Here is a 24686-nt window from a genome sequence, read left to right on the forward strand (position 1 = left end):
AATATTATGCAACGATAACATACAATAATATAGTTATTATTATTAATTCACTGCTTCTAGTTGCAACAATGACATTCAATAGCTGTATGCAATGTAAAATGTATATATATTTCCACACCTCATGAAACAAACGGGTGTGCATAACAAAGGTCATTAATAAGGTCATCATTGAGGGAAAATCTGAATTGAGCAGGCCATTGAGCATAATATGCTATGGTGTGGTATTTTAGTGCCCTCTATAGGCAGTGTCTATAAGCACACATAACGTTTTAGGCTACGGCGGTTCATTGATGACACACTGGACCAAGACAAAGAGTCGTTTTTTGTTGTCAAGTAAGCTTTTTATGCATGGAAATGCACCATGGTCTGTAGGGAATAGGGTTAACAGCCAATAAATATTTCAAAGTAATAATAAAATAAATCAGGACATATGGTAAAACATATGAAATACAATGCATGCAATATAATGAATGCAATATAGGCCTACATTTACTACATGTGCATTTGATAAGGTATATATAGACCTATATTGTGTATTTGCATTATTATTTTAATATAAATGATACAAATTGAAAAAAGATGATCTCAGATATAAATTAAATGTCATGAAATCATCAGCCACTCTACATCAATAGGTGGCGCTGTATTACACCTAGTCGCCAAAATAAAATCACATTTTGCGTCTAATCATTTTGATCACGGTAGGTGGCAGTACAGGCCAGCCTTTGGCTTTGCCCAAATATCTATAAAATGTAAAGAAGAGTCTGCTCTGAGTCTGTTTATGTTATAGTCCCTTGTTCTGCGTAGTGAGGCCGAGATGCAGCAATGCATATGATGACCTATATATGATGAAGAATAAGTAAGTATTACAATAATAAACACCGATGCCTTACTGATGACGTCACTTTAACTTGATGAACCTGGTTATAAGTTCATGTACAAGCTACACAGACCAGTGAACCGGTGTTTGCGACGGTCAGTCAATGACGTTAATGTCATCCCAACAGCATGGAATGGCAAATATGTAATGGTGTCTTTAAAGTTGATATCCTGTTCTCGGATATCTTATTGTAACCTGATATTCCTAACGTCAATGTACTTTTACTATAGTCTGTTGTTCTCATACACTCCAAGTCAACAGGATTATGCATACATCTGTCTACCCATCTTTTGCCATGCTATCATTGTATTTATTATATTGATTTAACTATATAACCATCACTTTATTGCATAGGGCTGCTTTTTATACAGCAAAAAATAGGGCTGCTTTTTATACAGCAAAAAATTATGTATTTAGGTTCTGCATTTCGTCAATGAACACAAATCTGCCTATTTCTTACACATAAGTACATTTTAATAAGTTATATTGCCTCTAAAGTCTTAAACAACTTTTATCTCTAATAATATTATGTATTCATGTTTGTTTGTTTGTTTTACAGACAGTATCTGACAATAACACACGAGTGCAATGCCACCCTTAGCAGGATCTGAATTGGTGAAGACACCAGTCCACCTTTATCGTTACCTCCTGAGATGCTGCAAGCAATTACCGTCGCCTGGAATGCAGCAACATTACCGTCATGCTATTCGACAGGTATGGCACAGAGCCGTCTCTTCCAATGCACTGCTGTTTAAACACTGCATGCACTAGGTTATTAAGTGATTCGGTCATCTCCCAAAGTTGTATGGTTGTTGTTGTTCCAAATATGTTGGAAAAACGCGTGACTGTTAGAATAACCCTAAATATAGTTTATTATGTAATATTCTATCACTTATGATGTGTCACCGCAGGGATATAATAGTCATAAGGATGAAGATGACCCTGAGAGAATACAAACTATTATACACCGGTCTTTAGCGGATGCTGACTGGATCCTTGATAAGGTAAGATCTTCTTTGTCGTTCACATTGAAGAAAACATGCTGGGTATTCGGCAAGGTTTCATGTTTTCTTTGTTTTTTTTCAACAGTATACAAAGAAGAAGTGAGCTACTCAAACTGGAAATCCGTACTGGAGCTGTTTTGTAAAATACCAGATGTTCTGCTTTAAATATACAGGTCGGTGTTTGACTTGCCTGACAGACATTTCACTTAGTCCCATTTCCTTGCAGAAAGCGAAAGGAGATACAACAGTTTCAGATCTTTCCAGGGCCAAAAGATTAATATAATGTCACACCATTATCTCTAATCTAGTATGAAAGTGCTGGGACTAAAATATGTGTCAAATAACTATAAATAACCCAGATAATCTGTTTGAAGTGGTGAAATGTATGATATAGAACTTTTTAAAATTGGATATGATGTATGCTCCATTTAAACCTTGTACAGGTTGGAATATAAATAAATGATGCTAAACACTTGGAGAATTCTCTACAGTACATTTATTCAAGTGAAACCATATTCCATCCAGGAAATAAGCAGTATACATAGAAATCATAAGACCACAAAAGGAAGATAATGTAATTACTTTGCACTACAGAATTAAAGTAAAAGCATAAGACCACAAGGCCATAGAGAGGCCTAAGGCATATAAAGTAATTTGTATTAAAGATTATTTACAGTTGCATGCACATGCTCCTTTGTATTGGTATAAAATTAATAAATTCAGAAACAGCAATTCTGCAGTATAAATAGTATAAATATGTTTCTTTGTATATAAATAGCATCATCTTTTGCTTGTATGACATGGTGAAATGATAATGGTTCGATTTCAAAAGTACCTGATAAATAGTTTATTTGTTAATTGGAAAAGTCAAACATATTCCCCTTTGTGGGCATAGTTCAGCAGATGTCCTTCAGTTGATATAATCACATAAATGTGGTGTAAATACGTTCTTGGCTGTAGCACAAGCTCTTGGATTGCCTTACAATAAGAATGATGTCATTGTTTGCTGCTCTACGAAATCTATCGCTGATAGAAAACCAACCAACAAAAGGACAGGCACTCTGGAAACACACAATACACACAAACAGACGATTTCTCCGGATACCTTTGTTCTTTGTGCTCATTTCTGGAGAATGAATTGATCGATGAATTCATTCTGCTCCGCCTCAACTTTAGACAGCGCCTCATACTCAATTCGGTATCTGAAAAAAACACATGCACATGATCGATGCTGATTTCTTTCTTAATTTGCCTTTTAAAATTGCGCACAGAGAGCCTTGCAATACAGGTGGCTCCCTCGTCTGCAAATTACTTATTTTATACCTTTGCAGGAATTGAGATTAAAATCTTTAAGAAAACGTGTACAGACATGATAAAACAGCAGAACAAGTCATGTAAAGTTTCAACACACAAATAACACATTTCAGTATTAACAGATGAGGGAAAAATATGAATCACATTTATAAAGATTCAACAGGAGGGCGAATACTTAAAGGAGCATTTCACCGGTGGAGGCATGAATATGTATTGAAATTGGGTCCTATATGTAGTCGTAAAATAAAATTCTAATTTGGTGCCGTCTTGGCCGAGAAAAGGCAGAAAGTGACTTTTTGGAGCTTGTGGATTGAAGACAAACAACTCCCACGATGCACAGCTTCGCTGGCCACTCCCGCTGATCTAGATCTCCGCCTATCGGACACCTCGCTGTTCCATCTACCAAGCTCATACGCAAGACTGCTTGAAAATCATTTAACACAACATTCCCAGTGAAGAGTATTAGTTGGTGAAGTCAGTGAATTAGTCATTGTTTGTATCCCTTTCGAAATGGTGAACTTTTGCATGGTGCCATCATCTATGTCAGATCCAGTACCTTCCTTCATTGTACTTCAGTTTTATCAACAGCCTCTGTTAGCTTAGCTTCAGACGCTGTGGATGTTAGTTTCTGCTGGTGAAGTCCCACCCATTGGCACTGCTCTAATAGGTCTGTAGCGTCAGTGGGTCCCACCCTCTATAGAGGGGTGGGACTAGTGGTTGTAGTCTTACGAGAATCCTCCCCTCTTACACTTCCTATTTACTTACAAGCAAAAATCGTCATATTGCGTCATCTTAAACAGGAAGTGTTGGAGATCGATACGGATCTATCCAATCTCCCCAGAAAATAAGGGAATGATGCACGACCATTGACAAATATGAGTGGGTTTCTAACGATACAAAGCTTTATGGAAATGGGTGAAGTTTCCCTTTAAGACATTTACAGGCTAGAGAGGATAACTCTAGACCTTTGATGAAAGAGCAAGGTCCACATTGAAGGGGAAAAGTAGTAAAGCCCTTTTCCCTAGCTCTGTGTACATTGGGAACAGATAGAGATAATGCCCCACCAGACACTTACTATAAATAATAGTCTGCAAGTGGCTGGGCCAGTGCCTGGCTAGAGTGAGGACCAACCATTGAGGGGAACAAATTGTGTCATTCATGCGTCATTGCATTTGCAATGGTAAGGAACCTTACTGCCCCATGGTATACCATGTCCGCCATCAACAGACTTTCAGTGGATGCAAAGTAGCATAAAATTACACTGTAAATCGAGGACTGTAATAAATGTAGCAGTAGTACGTATATTTCTGCATGCAGAAGTAAACCAAGACTAATTTTGAAAAACATTACAATGTTTCGGCTTTAGTTTGTTGGTCAGATTTTAAATGTGTTAATTGAAAGACTGAGTCATCAATAATGAAACAGAGATATTTGTAGGAGTCCACCTTTTAAATCTCTACCAGTACAGTTAAACGGTTCTTTATAGATCTGGTATGGAGCCAATCCTATTGTATTGATTTTCTGCACATCCAGTACACCTACAATTTCTGTCAACTTGCTCACTGAATCACCGATGAATGGATTTTCTTTTTCATATTCTGCAATGCGGTTTGTATTATTCAATGTTGTGTCATGAAGGATGCTAGAATCCAATGCTTACCTTTCAAGCTGCATCGTCTTCTCTGCTATGAGAGCCTGGAGCTGTTGCTGTTGAGCGTCTCTTTGTTTCGCAACCGACTTCAACAAGTTCCTTGCTCCGATAGCCTAGGCAAAAGGGTTAAGAACACAGTATTGTAATAGATAAGCAATTAAGGCAGACAAAATTTAAATAATATGCTTCAGGTTAAAGTGGTTTACTTTTACTAATAACAATATGCTGAATGGCCTCTCTTACCTTCATCTTTTCCGTTTCGGCTTCTTTGGCCAATTCGTCTACCAACTCTATGAGACCTCCAACTATCTTTTGAAATTGCCCAATTTCTGCAAAATAAGATAAATGCAACAGCACGATAGATTGTGTTACATTTACCAATTCGTCTCAACAAAAGAAACAAGATATGTTATGGTGTGGACAAGATGTCCTTACTGTCCACAAACTCTTTGCACTCTTCCTTGAGTTCGGACGTCTTCTGGCCCACCTCAGGGTCCAGGACCCTCAGCTTGTTGAGGTCATCAAAATGAAAGCCAGCCTCTGCCAGGGGGTCGTTGGCCATGACTGCAGTACTGTGAATTGAATGTATGAAATACAGAATTAATAATAGCCTTTTGTCTGAAGAGTCGCCCTCTGTTACTGTGTTATTATTTACAGTCCCGTGGTGGTGGCTCACAGGTTAAAACAAGAGATAAGGGCAATTGCTTATTCTTTGATGGTTGGTCACCGTTGACGTGATTCCATATGCTTCTGAAACTCATGCGTCCAATACCGAAGAAGTGACATTAGGGTAGCATTGTAGAATGAAAAACTCGTGGTTTTCGACTAGATTAATCTGATCTCTTTACAAACACTACCATTCACAATAATATTATTAGGGTGTGCTGATCAAGAGCAGCACCATGGCTAACCAAAATAAGCGGTAGGCGCATCTCAGTGTCTCCACCTCCACATCCAACCCTCGTCCATAACAACAGGGTCTGGGGTAAAGTATAACACATTATCGTCGTAGCACGACGCTATTGTTAGCGTCTCACCTCTGGCTGTAAACGTCAGCGGACCCCAGTGAAGTGGCGGACTGAGCCGGCTTATCGGTCTGTTTGTAACGTTGGGCCGAGCGAAGGAACAGCCGACTTACCTTTTAATGGCGTTACAAACACAAGTCACTTTGTTTGGCGTATATGTGGCATCTCTAGTGACGGACCGGACTTCTCCACCTCGGCTGCCAAGGAAACACGACGCTCCTCCTCCATGGGGCGGGACTTATATCTCGCAATGGTTTGTGGGATGAGTAGTTTCTTCACTCGTTAAAAAAAATAATGCACGCAGTCTTGTACCTTTGCTTTTTATTCCATTTTCCTTTTTATTTATTTAAAAAAAAATCAAAATAAATGTTTTATGGATAAAACTACCCTCAGGAATGATTGGCTTGGTTCCAGGCTTAAAACTATTCATATAACGATTTTCAATCAATCAGTCATGTGGAAAATGATTGGGAACTTTACGACCAGAGCTGTTCAAAAAGCAAAATTTACTTGACAGCAGTTATTAACAAGAGCATGGCTATTATTTATTATAAAGATATATCGAAACTGACCTGTCCGTCTCACTAGGGGGCAACAGATCCCCGCACTCTGGTCATCAACGCTGGGTAACCTAAAAGAAGAAGATACTCACGTTGGCTAATGGCTAGTCAGTGGGCTGATGTTTAATTTTTTACCTAATAAGACATTATTTTAATAACTGGCATACTTCAGACCAAATAGTATTTATGTTTGCGAGCCCTTACTGTTATAAAGTGTGCCGTTTTCGAACAAGAAGAGAAATAACACGTCAAGTCTGGGTAGGTAAAGTTATGTTAGTTATGATCACAACAGTGATCACAGCTAATCCTCATCTTTTATTTATTCGCCACATTTGCCTTTAAATTGCTCGGTTTGTACAATTCTGACGTACATTTTATGTTTTACTTGGTATTTTTGTGGACGAAATGTTTATAGCGATCTATACTGTCATCAAACGGTAATGACATGTTCTTTATTGTAGCCTTATGTTTTTGGAGTTCTAACTTCACAATTCAATACATCTAGGTAAGCTCCATCAGTAGCCGTTCATTATGTGCAGTGTTAATGTGTGATGTTAATGTGGGAAAAACTCTGATCTATTTTCCTGTCCAGCCACATTCCATTCCTTGTAAAGGGATACACCATAAAGAGATATCAGTAGGGGTAGGTGACATCCTCCCTTGCCTTGTAACGTAAGCACATGCCCTGGGTGATCTGTCAAATATTATTATAATTAATAATGGTGTACTTTGCAGAAGCATCCTAAAGAGTAGTGCAATTCTCCCTTCAAATCTCCCCCTAGATATGAGCTGGACTGGGGAGAGGCTGTGGCGGCCTCCCCAGTAGCCGGCACCACGGCGGGGGACCTGCGGACTTCGGTCTGCAGGGTGGTCATCTACCTCCGAAAAGATATGTCCGGTGCAAGCGCTCTACACGCGCCGCAGACTCTGGATGACCCTCCTCTAGCCTGCCCCAAGACCAAGACCTGCACCAGCCGCACTGCGGTGGGCCCTGGGAAGTATGTCAGACTAAATGTGGGAGGAACCCTGTTTTACACTACACTGGAGGTGCTGACCAGACAGGACTCCATGCTGAAAGCCATGTTCAGTGGAAAGCAGGAAGTCTTTACCGATAGAGAAGGTTGGTCTCTGCTGAAAAAAACATTCAAAACGTTTGGTCCATTTTCGAGTTCAAGTTTAGACTCCTCATTCCATATATTAGTGCATCCTCTTTGATAAAGTTGTATATTTTCAAAGTCAATACTTAAAAAATCTAATTACCATTGAAGTATGTGCTTGCAGAAACCATGAGATCTAAAAGTTAAACTATGTATGGTTATACAGTTCAGGATGAAAATATGACAACATTGGCACAATTTAGCACCCCTACCCCCGCAACTGAAGTGAACGATATAACCCAGCTGTAATTCACTTTGACTGCTTCTATTTCTGCATCCAGGCTGGATCCTGATTGACCGCAGTGGGAAGCACTTTGGCAGCATCCTGGGCTACCTGCGGGAGGGAGCGGCTACTCTGCCCAAAGGCCACCAAGCTGTCCTGGAGTTGTTAGCGGAGGCCAAGTTCTACCTCCTACAGGGCCTGGAGGAGCTGTGCCAAAGCAGTCTGCAGGTCAGCATTGCATACGATGCAATAAAGACACAGACAACACAGATGTCCTGCCTACACGTCGACACAATATGTGTGTTGGATTTATTAGCTTATAATTATACACGAGTACATCCCCTTTGTTGGGGAATGAATCAAAAACTAGAGAAAGGGTTACTATGACTGCATCACTTGTATCACTCAATATTTGAATGCATTATTCTCTGTGTGGTTACAGTAAGGTTTATGCAACAATAAATATTACTGCAGCAGGCTATCATGGTCATCTCGTTTGTCTCTTTGGGAGGCAGATAACGACGTAAACCAAGCTGCACTTCTCTGGCTGTCTAATAACTCTTCTGTATCGCTTGATGTGACCGCATCAGCGAATCAGCCATGCATCAGGACAACGGCCCCGCTCAGCTTTCAAAAGTTTATTGGTCCAGGACTAGTGTGTCCGTGTTTGGGCCTCCAGGCTGGCACCAGCAATACGATTTGCTGTGCACGTCGGTGTGAGGCGAGTTGTAGTGGGTGTTCATCACGTTGACAGATGTTCAGCCGGAATGCCTGTTGGGCTGACAAGCAGCGCCGGGGCTTCCAAGGCTTCAGGGAGATCTACTTGTTTCCATGGGGACAAGATGGCAAATCAGTTGTGCAAGCACATCGGCTCCCATTCATTTCCCCATGCGTGATTTTATATGAATGAGCATTACAAGGCCTCCCTCCCGCTCATTGTCAGCACCCGGTGTCTTTTTGGTTTGTTTCGGGGGGTTTTCTTGTTGGCCAGTTAGAGCTAGAAACGTATGTCTATCTGACGATGAAGTGTTGATTCTCAGCAGGAAGGTAAAGTACTTTTCTCCTGAGGAGAGAAGGGCGTGAAAGATAAGACATTAAACGACTACTTAAAACTGATTTGCTGCTCATTGAATTGTATTTATGGCTGCAGGGCATTGCTGCTGTTTGCTACAAGTTAGATTGACTGTCAGATAGTTGCTGGCTAAGCATACCAATTATCTGCTATCTGGTAACCACACTTTCTTTACAATTACATTCTTTATGCATTCATTCATCAAATGCCTTTCCTGTGCATCCATTTAAAAATAAAGACCTGGTTGCATTCATAAGATAGGCTGTATTTTGGGATTTTACCATGTGAACCTTTCCCATTTGCGTATCTATAAATATTTATTTTCTCCTTGTGGGTAATAGAGCATCTACATTCAAGGCAGTTTCAGCTAGGTTCTTGAGGCCGTCTTGAGCTTGCAAACTCACATTCTGGTCTCAACAGGCTTCCTGTAGTTCATAATAAAATATTAGGTTTTGGAAGTGTTCTGTGGTAACTGTTAACATGTCTTTCTCTGATTGGACACTCTCGCACAGGAAAACGAAGAGCAGGCACAGTGTGTCATACCTGTAATCACTTCTATGAAGGAGGAAGAGAGGCTCATAGAGGCATGTACCAAGGTGAGTTGACGAGGGGTTGGGTGGAGATACGTGTCATGTCAAATGTTCACATAACAGTTACATCTTTCGAAAGAACACCTTACCTTGGAAATGTACTGTCAGACTACAACCGATTTGATGGAGCTGAGTTTTTCCTCACTTTGAATCTTAACTTGACGTTATTCTTTGCCATTCTCTGCACATTGGTCCTCCGGCCTTCTCTCTCCGTCAGCCTGTGGTTAAGTTGGTGTACAACAGAAGCAATAACAAGTACTCGTATACCAGGTAAGCCACCGGCACTTCCAATGTCCTTCTGGCGCAGACTGAAGTTAATTAACTTCAGTCTTCGGTCCTTTAGGACCGGTCTTCCGAAGCTCAAATTGTATGAGTTAATCAAGTCTTTATTAGCCGTGGGCACCGTGGTGGAGTAAATTATTGACCAATTATGTCCCTCATTGTTTTTTTTGCGCCTGCGATAATCAGCACCTCGGACGACAACATGCTGAAGAACATCGAGCTGTTCGACAGACTGTCCATGCGCTACAACGGTCGCATCCTCTTCATCAAGGACGTTATCGGAGACGAGATCTGCTGCTGGTCCTTTTACGGCCAGAGCCGCAAGCTGGCCGAGGTGTGCTGCACCTCCATCCTCTACGCCACGGAGAAGAAGCAGACCAAGGTACCGCCCAACTCACTGTGTCTGAAAAGAGCCCAGTGGAACATCTGTTTCAGTGCGTCACATTGGCGTGGGGGAGGAAAGCCCCCAACATAAACAAGATTGCCCAGGATGTTCTAACACAGTGTGTTGTAAAGCTCAGTCCTTTATTATTGGACTCGCTGGTAAAACTGAAGCAATAACGAATGTGTTTAGTGCTTTGATTCATAGCTGTAATTATTACAAGATGAAGTTGGTGGCACTGTTCCTAGAAAGAAAGCTTTCTGACTGAGCGTTACAAGCTACATGGAGGTTTGCTGCCTGAACTAGAACAATGCTGAACTGCAACCATTCATTAATCACCATCATCTATGTATTCCGTATGTGTTGTTTATCAGGAAGGCCGCTGAATATCACTGGAAAATCATTTATTTCGTACTTGATCTAATTAGTCATTAAGAGGGTTTAATAAAGCTCATCTTAATAAGTGGATAGTGTTATATGATAGTTGCTAAGGTGACACATTGAAAAAGTGTAACGCATGGACCGGAGCTCCGTGGAGGAGGAGAGCCTGTCCCCCTGAGGGACACCGGGGGCGTGTCCCTCCCACACTCACCGGCTCCGCTGTCCCCGGCACCAGGTGGAGTTCCCGGACGCGCGGATCTACGAGGAGACCCTGAACACCCTCCTGTACGAGAGCGCCCCCGCTCCCGACCACACCCTCCTGGAGGCCACCCGCCGGTGCCACGCCCCCTGTGGCTCCCAGAGCGAGGAAGACGACGTGCCGGGGGTGGAGCTTCGCGAGCGAGTCCGGCGGACCCACGTCAAGCGGTACAGCACCTATGACGACCGGCCGCTAGGACACTGAAGCCGTCACTGTGGCGCGCGCACACACACACACACACACACACACACAGACACAGACACACACACAGACACACACACACTTGCCTTTCTTCCAGTTGCAAAAATCAGGTCCTGCACCACTGTGTGCAATAGTACAAAATAATAACAATTTAACAAAGCTAAAATCAAACCTTTTTACAAAATATATTGAGGCCGCATGGCATTGTCGACATAATTATAACCCCAATGTATTTATTTAATTTGGAGGTTTCAAAATTGCTGCTTCCAATTGCTTAAACCTTGTGAGTCTAGGGTTATGATCTGATGCTAATATGCACTTTGGTGTCAAAAAATGCGGAGGAGGATTGCAATCATGTTCTAGTGCAACCGATTCTAGTGCGTGGCAAGATTTGTGAATGAATAAAGAGTTTCATATGAATGAAGTATTTTGCTAATGGAAATGTTTCTTTAGTAGTGTTTTCCAAATTCAACCACATTTTCCTAACATTTATAATAGGTTAATTATGTATATGTGTGTGTGTGTGTGTGTGTGTGTGTGTGTGTGTGTGTGTGTGTGTGTGTGTGTGTGTGTGTGTGTGTGTGTGTGTGTCTCTCAAAGATGAACAAAGTAACAGGACACTTAATACCTTTTGCACATAAGATTCATTGAAGTCTGAGTTGGTTTTAAAAATATTAAAAAATATTTGAAAACATTTTTTTAAAGCAGTTTTGTCTAATGCCTAAAAAATGTTTTACCTGACAACATTTTGCTTAATAATATATTTAATAATTTATTATCAAAGAAAATGGAACGCAAGCAGAAAAGAAAGACAAGTAAAATATGTTAAGTGAAGAGGAATTGTGACGAATTGTGCTCTTTTTTTATCCTGGTTTTGACACAATTCATGCAATGGTTTCAAAGCAATAGTTATTTGTAGAAGTTAACCTCATACTGCACTCATCAGTTATATTTTTCTTTTCGACAATTGAGTCCAATAGCACTTTGAAAACACAGTAGGACTCCTAGCCACACCGCTTGTAATAACCTTCCAAACAGTTAACAGCCCTCGGTGACACAAACACCGTACATACGGTCCGGAGTCAGAGCAGCTAGCGACAATGGTTTTTAATAAGTGCGTGGAGTGGACAGCCCGTGAGGCAGCAGCTCTAAACGGTGAATTTGCACCAAATGGAAGTTGCTCCATATCATGCCGACATGACGTCACAAACTTTTTTTTTTTTTTGCTGAAGCCAAATTTGGCATCACATCTGATAAGGGGATGGTGGGCACAGTCTTTTTTTATGAAGTTATTTATAGCTTTTAATGCCTTGGTTTCATGAAGCTTATTTAATGCACGCTGAATGCATTCGAATAACAAGCTCTGAACGCAACAATGTGCTATCATGGCAACAGTTTATTTTGACGGAGGATTGCAGGATGTCCGTTTATTCAAATGGATGCTTTGTGTGTTTAATCACATAATTGCAACGTGGTGTTTGAGAAGACCAGAATTTGCTTTACTATTGTGTTTACACATGTATTTGCATTGGACTCCGTTCAAATAATCAAAACACGGCAATCAAACCGTACCAGCGACGTTGTGGTTCCTCGGTCAAGTTAGAGAAACGCTAAAAATAACCGTCTGTGAGCTTCAATGATGCTGGGAGGATTCTGGGAGCGTGAAGTGATTTAGTCCATTGATCAATAACGCGCGAGAGGCGGATCCTGCTCCTCTCCGCGTCACTCCGAGAGGCACGTGAAGACACGCTCCTCCGTGCAGCGCTCCGCGGCGGCACACCGATGAGGATGCGTCAGTGTCCGGCTGTCAGTGGAAGCTCTTCGGGTGTGAGGATGAGGAAGGAGGAAATAAGTAAATAGATATATAAAAAAAAAGGGGGGGAACGGTGCTGACTGAGCTCAGATCTCGGACGCTCGTTCATCGCGGACGCTCGTGGGCCGACTCCGGCAGACTCACAGCCATGGGGTCCTCCGCCGAGGAAGGCTTTAAAGAGAAATTATTATGGACCGTGAAACGAGAGGTAGGAGGTCTGGATAAACGCCCCTGTTGAGCTCGATGATCCAGACCCCTGCTCCGTGGAGCCAGCGGGGGGTTGGCTCCACAGAGCAAGGGGCTGGATCATCGAGTGCGTGATGTGTTTTGCAGGTTTTAAAACGACGGGTTCTGTTTTGTCTCAGTGTTATGACAGATGTGTTGCGTGTGCAAGACCCGTCAGCTCTTGGTTTTAATTGTGCGTGGTTACTTTATTTTTTTTCTCGTTATATTCAATTGTGCAGAGACAGTTGTGGTGTGTGTGTGTGTGTGTGTGTGTGTGTGTGTGTGTGTGTGTGTGTGTGTGTGTGTGTGTGTGTGTGTGTGTGTGTGTGTGTGTGTGGGTTAAAATCATTGATTGTGTCATTTGTTTACTTATATGCTGTTGGATAAGTTTACCAACAGTTGATATTCACGTAATGGCATATGGCCACATTTACTTTAGCTGCTGCAAATCTCCGTCCATGCGTTCTCATTGTGAAATGGATATGGATGTTTATTCATTTAAGTTTCACTTTTCTTTTGGAATCATCGCGACAAAATTAATATTTAATAGCCTACTTAATAAACCAGTATTGGTTTAAAGCTGACTGATGTGCTACTTTATAAACGATCAATGCTTCTCTGCATCAATAATGCATCCCACCCGTAGTAATAAGGCAAAGTTATTATAATATGTTTGAAAAACCAGGCCTGTAATCTTTTGTTCTTTATTGCTGACAATTATAATAGGGACCCGTCTCCCTAGTCCCCTCTAGTGGCACAATAATGGCACAGCTTGAGACCAAAATTCACTTTGTCTTTCAGTAGGCTAATCAGAAAAGCTTTTTTTAAATCAATTATGAGGGCACTGAACACGCAAACACTATCCTGCATCAGCCTAGTTTTACTCTGTAAATGTTCTATATTGGAATTGATTTAATCCATTGACTCAATGAACTTCAGAAATATCAACGTTTTCTTAAGTCCTTCACCCCTCATGCATCTATGAATACGTGAATAAATCCGCTACCAACAATGTGTGCAACGTACAACTGGGGACGGTTTGCTCATAAATATGTGTCTTTTCATCCAAACAACGAACATGGAGGACGTGAGATTTGGGTACTGGCTCACAAAAAAATACTGACTTCTTCATAACGTTAAATGTGATAGGCTAGGTGTGTTTGAATGAATACAGTTGTGTATCGTATGCATTTTGAAAGATGTCCCGGCCGGTCTTTTTTATATGATACATAATCTTAGAAACATCTTAGAAATTATAGTTTTGGTAAACCGCCTAAGGCAGGGGTTTTCAAAGTGTGAGAGAGTGAGCCCCCCCTCAGAGAAAAAAATTCAGCTGAGCCCCCCCCCCCCCCCCCGGAACATTTGAAACATATTTTTGAAACATTTGAAACATATTTTTTAAACATATTTTTTAAACATTTTAAACGTTATTCTGAAACATTACATCTTTGTGCGTTTTTAAACACATTTCTTAACACAATTTAACAACTTTATCTAAGCATGTTTTAGCTTAACCTTTTTTAAATACATTTGAACATCTTAATCTGTGTAAACTGCCAGTCGAATCAGATCTCCCTTTTCAGTCCAGAGATTCTACTATTCAGCAGGGTTTGTTTACCGGCGTTGCTATGGTGACCTAAATTATTATAAGCAACTGAAAACGATGCCTGTTTGAAACTAAAACTGTGATTCTTAAAAAAGTATAAATGCTATCAAAATTTCGTTTCGATAGAATTCAAGATACAAGTGTGTAGATTTGCTTAATGGTTTGAACGATGGTAAACGGTTGAAAAATGAATGAGTTACGATGTCTAGAAGTAGGTGTATCAGAATGGGCTGACGTCTTCAATGAAAACAGCTGAAAACGAAGCGGTATGAAACTAAAACTGTGATTCTCAAGAAATTTTAAATGATATCGAAATTCTGTTTAGATATTATTGAAGATACAAGTGTGTAGATTTGTTAAATGGTTTGCACGAAGATAAACGGTTGAAAATTGATTTAGTTATGTTACTTCTACAGTTGAAGTACGACTGATGATTTGAATCATCGACTTTCAGGGTTTTTTTCGGGTTTATTTTTTTCTCACGTCGCGTCCCCCCTGAAGTACTCTGGCGCCCCCCAGGGGGGGCGCGCCCCACAGTTTGAAAACCACTGGCCTAAGGAATAAAGGTGGTGAAAATCCTCCCCTTGTAGCTTTTGTTTTATACCTTTACATGTTTTATTAGGATTACATTTTCCAACAAGAGCTGCATTGCTTCAGGTTTTATAGGTATAACTATAACATTGCCAATTTGTTTGTTTTGCAATATCCTGACAGATATATATATTTGCACTTTTCATTGCGTTATAGAAAGCTGTATTTACTTTGTAAATGTTGGACGTTCAACATAGCATTGAATCAAACGCTACCTATATACATGCCTGGCTATTCCTTCTTTTTTTAAGGATGTTTTCCAATCTACAGGCGGCTACATTGGTATCGCTTGGCAACAGCAAGCATCCGCGGGTCTCTCCTGCAGACCTTACGAACGCATCAAGTGTTGATTTTGTTACAGCTGTGAAGCCCAAACTATCAGGGTGGGCTTTGTTAAAAAGCTAATGCTGAAGCACTGTCTGCAAGCTAGTAAAGACTTTCTGACTTATAGCAATAGCAGGAGGTTCAATACAGCTGTATTGAGAGTTATGATGTGTCTTTTTTGGGGACAGGCCTTTTGGTAGGTGCCGACGTTATCATACTTAGTGATTTGAAGGCTGTGACAGTGAAAGGATCATTTGTGTGGCTGAGGGCTACCATTAGATAGTAGGTGTTGCATTACTCCCACTCCTCACAGGCTTTTCCAGGTGTCTGAGTGTAAAGGCATCTGATGACATGGACACGATGACCTGACACTTTATGACTATGGGAGAATAATGACTTTAATCCAAAATCCTTGATAGAGTGTATGAAAGAATAAAATTAAATACTAGCCTTTGGCTTTGAAAATTGTCTGCAGGAGAAAAGTTTGTTACCTCATTTTGTCCACAAGTACTATAGGGTGTTACCCCAATCTTGTCCTTATTTCTTTGTCACTATAGCGATTCGTTGACAATGATAAAGCAGACTTCAGATCAGATATTGGTGCAGTGAAGTGTATTATCATTTAGCCCTGTAATACATTTCGGCGTTTCAAAGATGTTGCCATTTTCTGGGGAAAAAATGTATTCACCACCATTTAGCCATAATTGTTTAAAAAGTTATAAACCATTCAAAGTTTGGTTGTTTCAATATAATTTTAAAATAACCCTTTACCCTTTAAATAGTTAGTATATTTTATATAGTTTATATAGTTTGTTCTTTCGCTTGGAGTCATTCTAATTGCTTTTTCTGCAGGAAGGTATAGTCTCATGTAGCCTAATTAAAAATGTTGAGACAGTTGTATGTCAAAGGTATTATCAAACATGAATTAATGACTTAAAATACCAAATAATTGCTCAAGCCTCTGGAAATGTAGATCATTAGATGTAAAAAAAGCATTCCCATTAGGAATGCGCGATATAAACGATATACGATATAAACGATAAAAAATGGCCTACGATAGAGATTTTAGTTATATTGCCCTATCGCGATAATGCATGTTTGACGCGATCTATCCATGACCCGCGAAATATAAAGAGCGGGTCATGGGTAGAGCTACGAGCTGCAACCGTCTGCAACGCATCGTCCGCGACCCGCGGAATTTAAACAGAGCCACGAGCTGCAACCGGCTGCAACGCATCGTCCGCGAAATTTAAAGAGCCACGAGCTGCAACCGGCTGCAATCGCATCATCCGCGACCCTCGAAATTTAAACAGGGCCACGAGCTGCAACCGGCTGCAACGCATCGTCCGCGAAATTTAAAGAACCACGAGCTGCAACCGGCTGCAACGCATCATCCGCGACCCTCGAAATTTAAAGAGCCATGAGCTGCAACCGGCTTCAACGCATCATCGTCATCTAAGCAAATATGGCTGAAAGCGAAACGGAGGAGCTGGTGATTGCCCTAATTTCATGTTAAGTTTAAAATTGAGTTCACTTTGCACCTTTTATGTTTTAATATCAAGTATCTTGGAAGATTTTTCTTTATTTAAAATAGCCATGCCTAATACGTATTTCCCTAATTCACAGTATCCGTTTCTTTATTAACAAGACACCACCAGTTTTAATTTAATTAAGAGAAGCATACGTCATTACACAGAAGATTTTTTTCTTTGTTAAAGTATCTGCAGCTACAACATTATGTTGTATGATTACAGTTTTGCACAATATACGTTCTCAAAACGACATAGGCCTACTAAGTTTCTTTCTTTTGTTTTATACATTTAGCAGTTTGGCTTTCCTTAGAGTCTATGTAACCTGTTCTGAAATGGTTCTATTATGATTTATATATCGTGATATGTATCGTTATCGCAATAGGTTGCAATGTATATCGCAATATGGATTTTAGGCCATATCCCTAATTCCCATCTCAAATGATGGCAGACTGCCATCACAATTTACTCAGGAATTTTACAGATATACATACACATTGTTGTATATAATCCAATGTAAGTACAACTTTGGCCTCAAGAATATAAGGCAAGCTTTCTGAGACAGTTGTATCTAATGCCGTTTTATTTATTTCTATTGCGGTGCTTTGGTTTCCATATTGCAACCCACGGCTAAACAACATTATCCTTCCTCCTCCCCAAAATAAGTATTTCGGTGCAGAGGAGAAGGGCTATTCCACCCTCTGAAAATAATAGAGGGAATATTTCCTTCTATGTTTGCGATTTTCACAAGATAATACAAAGCAAGCCTATATCTTAATATCAACTGCATGCATATTCACAATTGTGTGTACAATATTGCGGGCATCTCGAATACTATCTAACTAACAAAGACAGATTCCGTCTTAAACAAAGGTTTAAGAATGAGATTGGAAATGGTATTATTGGTGAAAGAATGCCAACTCAATGCCCATTCAATAGTATTTGAGTATTTGAAGTCATTGATTGTATTTTGCTGCTAATGCGAAAATACAGATGGTTGACTCAAAACCTTGGGAGTACCTTTTACATTCTGCAACATGGATATTTTCACTGCATGTTTCTGAGCAGATATCTCTCATGGTTTTAAGTCACGTCAAACAAAGGTGGGTTGGTTTGGTAAAGGCCTTGATCAGTTTCCACTTGTTTGTCAGGCCAGCGGTCAGTTGTATCCCAGCACAGCACCCAACCCGTCGTTATCGCCCATCCTTAATAAAACATGAATAACAAACCTAATTAAGGCTGGCTTCCCTGCATCCGGCTGACAACAGCACAATGAGATATAACCACATTATGTTGCAAAAAACTAAAGCAAAAGCACAAAAAATGGCCAGAAATGACTGAGGGAATAGACAGATGAAGATATAGCACAATAGCCATTGCAGTGCGACTTGCAAATACCAAGCCCAGTTTCCTTACATAAATGGACACCGCCTAAAAGGCAATTGACTGCGCACTTCCACGACCATGGCTTTGGGAGTATTCCAGGGATTCATCTCATTGCTTCCAGGTTGTTCAGTTTGGGCCAGCAGCATCCTGTTGATGCGCTGTGCCTCAGACCCAGCCCGAGCCACAAGTGTGAAATAAAGAGCCAAGAGCAAATGTGTCCTTATGTAACAGCCAGCCTGTCGCCTAATGAGCTCTCCCCTCTGACACGGCCAGAAGCCATTAGTTTCTGGATTCTCAGTAGTGCTTAGAGCCCAGTTTACTCTGCAAACAGGCTTCCATGCACATAGCAAATAGGAAAGCCTTCCTCCAATGAAACGTAAGTGTGTGGCTGTGTGTGTGTACTAGCGTGTGCACGCGTGGCTGTTCATGAACCAACAAACCGTTTGCTTACTTTTGTTCTTCCTTGTCTGCGGTGTGGGGATGAGTGGAACATTTGATATTCAGTTTTCTGACCATTATGAACACCCCCTCCTCAAACACACACACACACACACACACACACACATGAATCGAAGTCCCATAAAACACCCTCATGATATTAAGTGCTCAGAGCTGGATGAGATGAGCTGCCTCTATCATAAATAACCAAAGGACATTGACGTTATAGACTGAATGCTTGTTACACTGGAATTAATATATATTGGATCAAAACATTCAATAAAAAAACTCTTGAGAACCCTCACAGCGACATTTCTTTGCCATCAATTATTTAGGCCACAGACATAATAACATAAATGAATCATCCAGATTTGGATGTTGATGTCTACGCATATGATGTAAGATGTCACTTTTTGATCACCTTTGTGTTCAACATTCGTAAAGATCGCCAGAGTCGACAGATAATATATACTATTGATGCATACTAATATGGTTTAAAACAACCCAGCCACAGCTAGTCTTGTTACAGCTCTGCAATAATTGACCAATTCGATCTCACACAACTGATGTATCCATGCCCTCGATCAACCTGAGATGTGGTTATCGATTAGGTAGCTTTGAGCAACTTCCTGACACATATCAGTTTACTGATTCATTGTGAGTATAAAGCTTCCCTGCGAAATTTGATTCCATGTGCTCAGCTCTTGCCACGATGTATGATGCCAACTCAGTGTTCTGAATGACCTGTAAATAATTGTGTGTGGGTTCATTGTTTGCATCTCCAAAGTAGAAAATCATCTAGGGCATTTAAGTGGTGTGCATGCGCTAATTAGCGTCAATTCAGAATAAGTAACAGTAGTTGGCTGCTCAAACTGTGATTACCAATGGTAGCTGCCTCGATCCCTTACTTTATCCCACCAAAAGTACCCAAACTTTGCCTGCACAAATACAGGGAAATTCTATGGTGATGCTTAATACATAATATACGGTAATGTTAGTAATGGTCATCATTTGTTTTTAAGATATGATCTGATCACACAACAGGTCTTCTTCAATCTGGTTTGGGTTCCATGGGCGGTTGTTTCTGTAGGAAAGGCAGATCAATTAAATATTTGAATGAGTTGGAAGTTGAGTTTCTCAAGGAAGTGATTCTCCCCACCTTTCTAGCCTCTCTACTTCCTTGAATCAATGTGCTTCAGCCTCTACAGTCAGTCCTGCACTGTGGTTTAAGCAGTTACATCACATAACAGAGTAATTTAAAGCCTTCTGTTTGATAATTAGATGGAATTCAGTCGGAAGTTATAGACATGGCTCTAATTAATGAATGTCAAAAACAGTGAGCCAGGCCAAAAATGTAAGCTGTTGTTCTAGTATCTAACCCTGCTTAGATGCGTTGTTTTAGAAAATGTCAAAGTCGTTGAACGAAGTTGAACTAAAAAAATCAACATTATGGAACTAGATGGAATTTTATATGATTGAGATAGCAAGACCATCGGCAAAACTTTATCTCCAATAGGAGGAGCTGCTAATGAACACTAACAGCAAGTAATAAGACCGCCTGCTAGATTGAATTCAATGGACTGCCTACTTGTTTGGGATTAGTATATTTAGCAATAGTATAATCTTTTGGGATGGGAACTGGAGGGAAATTTGGGACTTAAGCACTGCCACTGCAATTCATAAATAAAGGTTGTGGAACATTAGGACTGGCAGGGTTAGAGAATCATGCCACTATTTGACAAGCACAGATTTAGAAGGAGCTTAAAATAATGAACTTGACGATGAAAGCCTACCGTGAAAAATATGATTAATGTCCATTACAACCACTATCTCCCAGTGAACATAATTATGGTATTTTGAAACCTAAATTACTTTTTTTTTTGAATATATATTATGTTGTTTACAGTTTGCTTGTTTACAGTAAACTTATTCTTGAATAATGTTAGAAGTATTACCAATTCAACCTGTATGTAAGGGTATTAAACACAGAAGCTGATTATGATTTAAGTGCCTTATCCAAGAGGAATTTGTGCTAATATCATTGCTCAGTAGTACACATGATAGTTATGAGTAAATTTTTAATACTGATAAACCGATACGTATTAACTTCAGCCGTTTCGATTCATTTGTATGCATTTCTATTTTAAACACAGTTTTTTTTTCATTTACAGGTGAAGCAGATAATGGAGGAAGCTGTGACTAAGAAGTTTGTCCATGAAGACAGCAGTCACATCATAGCTCTTTGTAGTAAGTACAAACCCCTCTATCTCCTGTCCTCGCCCAGTCTGGTCTCTATCAGTCTCTGTCTCTCCCAAGCTATCTCTCCTCCTCTTACGCACACAATGTCTAATGTAGCCCTACAGCTGGCCTGACCTGACGTCACAGTTCCCGTAAATGTGCTAAATAATCACTGTGGATCTCCTGGAAACGATATTTAGTGTTCCCAACACGGCATTCGGTCTCGTGGTACATGCATGTGTCATTTGTTCTGTGCTTATCGGTGGATTTCTTGATCCAAAGTTTAATGTGCTCTTGTGTGTGACTCACATTTTGACAACGCATGATTTCCTATTAGTTCTTTCACTGCATGTCTAGTTGTAGCCTCAGATCAGCCAGATGACAGGTTAGCATACGAGTTGTCCTGGAGCCATTTGTAGATGGAGGGGGGTAATATCTGCTATGGAAGATAAAGAGTAGCAAGGATAGTAGAACAATAACAGTCTTTGAAAACCTTTTGCCTGGCAGGATATACAGATGTATTGACCTACAGGTTTGTTTCTTAAAAATTTAATTAAATGTCAGCTCTGTCTCGCCTGCTGTTTTATCAATCACAAGAGCTATTGACTCAACAACATGTGACTTGTACTGTATATCATTTCAGTTCTTCAAGGCTTCTTCAAGAACCATGTATTTTGAAATCTCCAGTTGTTCCAACTCAAATAGAGGAGCGATTATGCTGCGATTATAGTGCTATAAAGGTAATTCGACTAGGCACCAATGGGTTATTATAAGCCCAAGGTTAGTGTATCCCGTCCCATAGCTTTCCTATCTCCTGTACAAACAGGACAGTTTGAAAGGCCTTTCACCCATGAACCATGGATCAGTGCCAGAGAAGCAGATCCGGAGCTGGTCCGGAGTTGTCCTTTCACACCCATAGACAGGCCGCTTCAGACTTGTTCACACGTACCAGAGATACTCCGTATACTCTAGGCGAGGGGTGGCGCCTGGGCCGAGCATGTAGCAGGCAGGACGTGAAGCATAGAGTATGCAGTGGAAGTCGCAGTGGTTCGTTTGCAACACATCGAAATGCAGGTGAGGCTACCATGTCCGTAATGCTTCCTCTTTATGCAGTGATATCAATACTGCATTTATTGAGCTGTATCCGCAATATCAATAGAAGAGCCCCGCTGGATATTATCTGGATAATGTCCGATTTACAGTGCGTGTGTGAAAAGCCTGTAAGGGAGATAGCGACAAGCTTCAAGTTGAAACATTGTTCTGCTAGTTAGAGCAGTCTGAGCTCCAATTGGCCTCTATTACACTTGTCATCGCAGTACAGTTCATGTGATGGGAAGCGGAGTGCGGAGACAAACCTGGTGTCATTTTATTTTGGATACATTGTCCCTGTAGTTAAATGTAAATGATGCAAACAAAGAGACTAGAGACCTGAGGATCGCTCATGGGATCCAGACCAGATAGTTAATGTGTTATTGGATCTTAAAGTATTAAGAGGTAAACCGAGGCCTCTGGTTCCCTAAATGGATGTCAAGAACATTCTCTTGAACCTATTGGCTGAATCGAGGCAGCTTGTGTCTGGTGGTTGGGCCGTTCCCTCTTTACTTTTCTTTGCTACTACTCCTCAGTGTGCCTAGCAAAAGAGGAGGTTCTCTCCCTGTCAATAGCAACACGTTGTTGATGAAACGAGGCGCATTGCTTATGATAACACGATGGTGTGCAGTTGTATCTCAACTGTTTTGTTATGGAACGAAACAGTTGACATTTGCCTGCCTATTTTACGCTTGGATTAAAAATCTAACTCCACAATAATTGAATCCTCTAAATACATAGGATGTTTGGTTGATAGTGCGAAGCATACCCTTGTAGTCACCGGCTATATGAGGTTCAGCAGCTCTTATCTGTGTCGCAGAATCTCACAGAATAATATAAAAACAAAATATTATTATGTCTCAAAAGAGTGAAAGAAAGAGACAGACCAAAAAGATGGGGCTTAACTGACAAAAAATGCAAACGGGAGCTGGTCTTCTCCAGATTCTATGTTTGAATTAGCTTATTGTGTTGAGGTAAGAGGAAGTGAGTCTGATGCAGGTCTTGGCTTTTTCCCATATGGCCTTCTCAAGCTAATTACAATCTGACCCTCTGGAGCTTATGCTCTGTCATATCTTGCAAATTGCACTGCACATTGTGTGTGTGTGTGTGTGTGTGTGTGTGTGTGTGTGTGTGTGTGTGTGTGTGTGTGTGTGTGTGTGTGTGTGTGTGTGTGTGTGTGTGTGTGCGTGTGTGCGTTTGTGCGTTTGTGTCTATGTGTTTGAGCATGTGTGGGTGTTTGCGTATGAACACTTGGAAGTGTTTGCATGACATTGAGGCTGTCACAATTCAGCAATCAATTCTTTGCACACACAAACGCCTCAGCCACAGTGCACAGCTCGACGTGAACATCAGTCTTTATTACCGCACACTCAACCAGAGGATGTCAGTCTTTGTTGTGTGCTTGGCCATGCAGTATAGCTTTCCCCGCGTGACACCTAGAACTAGGAGATACATATGAGCCACTAATTGTGGGACGTGCAGCCCGTCCCTGTTTGAGTGGTGGGCCTAGAGGGGCTAGTGGCTGTATTTAAGCAGGGAAACATGTCGGTTATAGAACCACATTATCAATACCCAAACATGCTGGAACTTGCAGACCTAGCCAGCTGATGACGTCCCCCAGAAAAAGGTGAAAGGACAAAGGCTAATGAGCAGGGATGATGTCACAGTCGGGCATGACTCACCTGCCCAATTTGTGTCTCTCCCCTAATGTTGGTTAATTGAGCCGATGAAGAACACCGCCGATGTCTTGTCAGGAAGCAACCGGTAGCACTGAGAAGGGCGTGTCTGGTCTTGGCCAGCGTATGGAATGAGTTAATCAGGACATTCATATTCAGGCCTACCTCATCAAGCCACACACGGAGATGATGAAGACGGTTTGATGAAAGGGGTGTTGCGACATCATTAACGGTTTCGGGTCCTTTTCGATTTGGATGCACGTTCTGTTGTGATAGATACTTCCCAAATTATAAGGAATACATTGAAGGTTGGCATCAAATCAAACGATGATTAAATGATGGCAACATGGAACAAAATTGGTAGATTATAATCTGGAATAGCAGTAGATAGAAAGGCTATTATATTCAATGCTCTTTCAGAAATGAACTTGACCGTTAAATAGAGTGCTGCAGTGGGATGATAAACTCAACTGATTCTCTTTTGGAAATCCTTTATCTCAATGACGTTTTATGGATTATACTAATAGTGCCATGGATTAAAATATGGCTCACAAATGTTTCCCCCTGGACATTCTATAATTTAACTATGATGGTCCGTCAGATATAACCAGAAATAAATGAAGTAGAACTTAATGCTTGCACACAACTTAATGCTTGCCCTCCATATTCAGCCAATCACAACGTGTGTTAGTACCCGACTGTTGTATAACTGTACCTCACTATGTAGGAGTTCCACAACTTTCTTCCACAGGATTCCGACCACTCACATAACAACCTTTTATCAGTCTCC

General features: G+C 40.8%; 4 protein-coding genes across 9 annotated transcripts in view; 3 read left to right on the forward strand and 1 right to left on the reverse strand.

Annotated features, from left to right (window-relative positions):
- Nucleotides 1-730: 730 nt before the first annotated feature.
- On the forward strand, nt 731-2362 carry lyrm9 (LYR motif containing 9). Its single transcript, XM_030381911.1, has 4 exons — nt 731-859; nt 1440-1594; nt 1792-1884; nt 1970-2362. Exons 2-4 carry the CDS (start codon nt 1469-1471, stop codon nt 1985-1987), a joined length of 237 nt encoding a protein of 78 aa, XP_030237771.1. The 5' UTR covers nt 731-859; nt 1440-1468; the 3' UTR covers nt 1988-2362.
- ift20 (intraflagellar transport 20 homolog (Chlamydomonas)) lies at nt 2363-6101 on the reverse strand. 2 transcript variants are annotated; one of them, XM_030381910.1, is made up of 5 exons: nt 5988-6101; nt 5285-5421; nt 5093-5178; nt 4859-4962; nt 2363-3086 (listed from the first exon to the last, which is right to left on the reverse strand). In XM_030381910.1, the coding sequence occupies exons 2-5, from the start codon at nt 5409-5411 to the stop codon at nt 3005-3007; spliced, it is 399 nt and encodes a 132-aa protein (XP_030237770.1). In that variant the 5' UTR covers nt 5412-5421; nt 5988-6101; the 3' UTR covers nt 2363-3004. The 2 variants fall into 2 exon arrangements, with proteins under 2 accessions (XP_030237770.1, XP_030237769.1); XM_030381909.1 differs by having other exon boundaries at nt 5887-6056.
- A 368-nt stretch (nt 6102-6469) lies between these two features.
- On the forward strand, nt 6470-11405 carry tnfaip1 (tumor necrosis factor, alpha-induced protein 1 (endothelial)). Of its 4 annotated transcripts, none has more exons than XM_030381900.1 (9): nt 6519-6692; nt 6896-6939; nt 7027-7106; nt 7217-7554; nt 7873-8042; nt 9399-9482; nt 9694-9746; nt 9945-10140; nt 10757-11405. In XM_030381900.1, the coding sequence occupies exons 4-9, from the start codon at nt 7326-7328 to the stop codon at nt 10982-10984; spliced, it is 960 nt and encodes a 319-aa protein (XP_030237760.1). In that variant the 5' UTR covers nt 6519-6692; nt 6896-6939; nt 7027-7106; nt 7217-7325; the 3' UTR covers nt 10985-11405. The 4 variants fall into 4 exon arrangements, with proteins under 4 accessions (XP_030237758.1, XP_030237757.1, XP_030237760.1 ...); XM_030381899.1 differs by having other exon boundaries at nt 7027-7077; XM_030381898.1 differs by lacking the exon at nt 6896-6939 and having other exon boundaries at nt 6470-6692; nt 7027-7077.
- Nucleotides 11406-12462: 1057 nt separating this feature from the next.
- Nucleotides 12463-24686, forward strand: part of sgsm2 (small G protein signaling modulator 2) — a 72514-nt gene continuing 60290 nt past the window's right edge. Inside the window, exons 1-2 of one of the 2 annotated variants that reach the window (XM_030381895.1) lie at nt 12463-13002; nt 21065-21140. In XM_030381895.1, coding sequence (XP_030237755.1) covers nt 12943-13002; nt 21065-21140 — 136 coding nt within the window. In that variant the 5' untranslated portion in view covers nt 12463-12942. The remainder of the gene's footprint in view (nt 13003-21064; nt 21141-24686) is intronic. The other variant, XM_030381896.1, reaches the window with a different exon arrangement.

Source organism: Gadus morhua, chromosome 16 (genome assembly GCF_902167405.1).
Source record: "Gadus morhua chromosome 16, gadMor3.0, whole genome shotgun sequence".
NCBI classification, from domain to species: Eukaryota; Metazoa; Chordata; class Actinopteri; order Gadiformes; family Gadidae; genus Gadus; species Gadus morhua.